The 2,500-nt window shown below is 38.2% G+C and overlaps 1 protein-coding gene across 3 annotated transcripts in view; it reads right to left on the bottom strand.

Moving 5' to 3' along the window:
- The window catches only part of LOC125029406 (host cell factor 2-like), a 29,412-nt gene that overhangs the window by 957 nt on the left and 25,955 nt on the right, over positions 1-2,500 (bottom strand). For 2 of the 3 annotated variants that reach the window (XM_047619248.1, XM_047619250.1), the window contains 3 exons: positions 1,885-2,316; positions 1,495-1,687; positions 1-1,277 (listed from right to left, as the gene is read on the bottom strand). The exon at positions 1-1,277 is cut by the window's left edge and continues 957 nt beyond it. In XM_047619248.1, coding sequence (XP_047475204.1) covers positions 1,159-1,277; positions 1,495-1,687; positions 1,885-2,316 — 744 coding nt within the window. In that variant the 3' untranslated portion in view covers positions 1-1,158. The remainder of the gene's footprint in view (positions 1,278-1,494; positions 1,688-1,884; positions 2,317-2,500) is intronic. The other variant, XM_047619249.1, reaches the window with a different exon arrangement.

Raw genomic sequence — 2,500 nt, forward strand, 5'->3', positions numbered from 1 at the left:
TTTAAAAAGTTTAGTGCAGTAAAATCAAGCATGAGCCACATTGTCCTTTGGGTGTAAAAATAAATGGCTGCTTTACCTATATCACTAATTATTTAATAACATGAAGACATTTGGAGGACCAGTAATGAAAGAATGATTACTGTTACAGGAAGATGGAGATGAGATGGACTGGTGACAAAAGGGTTTAATGGCATTGCCTAGCTCATGACTGTAGCTTACTAAGGCCAAGTGGAGTTTTGGTTAGGTGTACAACTCTACCGGTGGTTCATACACACCCTGAGATCAGAGCAAGGGTCCACTAATAAGGAATGCAGCCTCTGGGACATCAATGCTGCTCAACACTTTTTAAGAGGTTCAACCTCTTACCAACTTCACAGTATATACAACATGCTGCTCCAGAGAACAGGGTGTCACTTTTCAGGTAAAGGTTTTCTCCATGACACATGGAGAATAGAGTATGCTGGCATACAAAGTTCTTAACTTTGGAAAACATTACTTTGAGCATTCATTGAATGCCATAAAGAATACTTATATACTATGGGTAGAAAGCAGCGACAAACATTTACATGAAATTAACAGTTTGGATGGACCTTAAATGTACATTAATGTAGTATATAAATAAAATGAAGTCATGGGGTACTCAGGACCCTTTTATCACTTTGCAACATATATTTGGTTCAGATCATAAAGTAGCAACACATACCGGTGAAATGGAAGGGAAATAAAAGTAATTACATCACAAAAAAGAGAATGAAAAAGAAAGAAAGAAAAGAAAGAAAAAGGGGGGTGGGGAAGAGTAGGAATATAGAAAAAGTGGGTCACAGCAAGTCACCATGCACTACTTCGTGCAAGAGAGATAACTTATGCTCCTCCCATTGCTCAACTTTAGAAAAAGCTTTTTATATGTGTGACTGCCCAAGACCCCTCATAATACCAGTTGCACAAATTGTCTACGCACACACACACACGCACACACACAGGCACACACTCTGGGGCCTCAAACTCTAACCCGGAATAACACTACACTGGGTAATCTCATCCTTATCTTTGGCACTTAATGTCCAGAAGGTTCATTCCCCTGGCCAAAGACAATCCCCTCCCCCCCATACACCGGGTTATATGGCAGCTAACTCAAACTGAGGTGGTTCCTGCTGAGCACTATAGCATAGGCTCTCCATCTGCCTTGAATTTTTTAACAGTAACTGGAGAACGGTTATCTGTGGCAGGTCTTCTCATGACGACTTTTGGTCCTCCAGCTGATCCACCCACAACAGAGTCTGAAATTTAACATTGATTAAGTTGATATAAAAAAAGGAATATAGCCTAACTCTTCATGTGTATGCAAATGCTTATATGTATGTATGTATATATATATGTATGTGTAAATATATATATATATATATATATATATATATATATATATATATATAATTAAATAGATAAAAACAGATTTACATGTTGTATGTAACCCTCCTCCCCAGAAATTCAACTTACCTTGTAACCACCTAACTTGTGTAGCAGGGCCATATCCTTTGTCATTTCTAGCTGCTATTCTAAATATGATTGCTGGTTTATTAGTTGTATCGATGTGCGCTGCTCCAAGCTGTGTGTTGAGCACTGTACACTGGTTGCTGGCACCACAATATACACGTACAAATGCCAGATGAGCTCCACCATTATTAGCATCCTGTGATAAAAACAGGAAGTACAGATTTTTAAACAAAAAATAACAAACTAGTATAAGAGAAGGAAAGAGTGGAGGAGGATGGGAAGGGACATGGGAGAGAGGGGAGAGAGAGAGAGTCTGTAATGTCATCTATATTTGAAACGGCATTATCGTGGCACTATTTACATTTACAAAAAGAAAATCGAAGTGAAGTTTACCTTTTTACCCACCTGCTGTTGAGTTGCTGCATTTCTAATTGCCAAATAAACAGAATACTCAACAATGTCACCAGCAGCATTTTGTGGGGGTTCCCATGATAAATGTGCACCTTCTGCAGATTTGGAAATTTTAATAGCTGATGGTGCTCCTGGATAACCAGGTAAACAAGTTTTGAAGGCTGAAACTTCACTCCAAGGACCCCTTCCACAAGGATTAATTCCAGCAACTCTGAATTTATATGCAGTGCCAGGTTGTAACTTGACTTCAATCCCACTGGCTTTTCTTTCCGTAACCTCTCCCTCGGCATCAGTATAGGATTCATTTTTGAGAGAATCTGCTTCTGTGGGCAAATAGTAGGCTTGGACTGTACATACGGTTCCTCTGATGATGCCGACATCATACCAATCTTCTTCTGGCTTCTTTATTTCACTCTGTAAAAGATATGAATACTTCAGTAGTCCTAGAGTAAATGCTTTAGAGAGAAGTAATAATTAATTAAATTAAAATAAATAAATATTAATTATTTACACATACATGGCTCCACAAGTACCTAGTTACAAATGAGCCAACTACTAGTACAAATATTTCTCTGCTTTTCCTTAAGTATTTTCTTTA

The sequence above is a fragment of the Penaeus chinensis genome, chromosome 10, assembly GCF_019202785.1.
Source record: "Penaeus chinensis breed Huanghai No. 1 chromosome 10, ASM1920278v2, whole genome shotgun sequence".
In the NCBI taxonomy this organism is placed as follows: domain Eukaryota; kingdom Metazoa; phylum Arthropoda; class Malacostraca; order Decapoda; family Penaeidae; genus Penaeus; species Penaeus chinensis.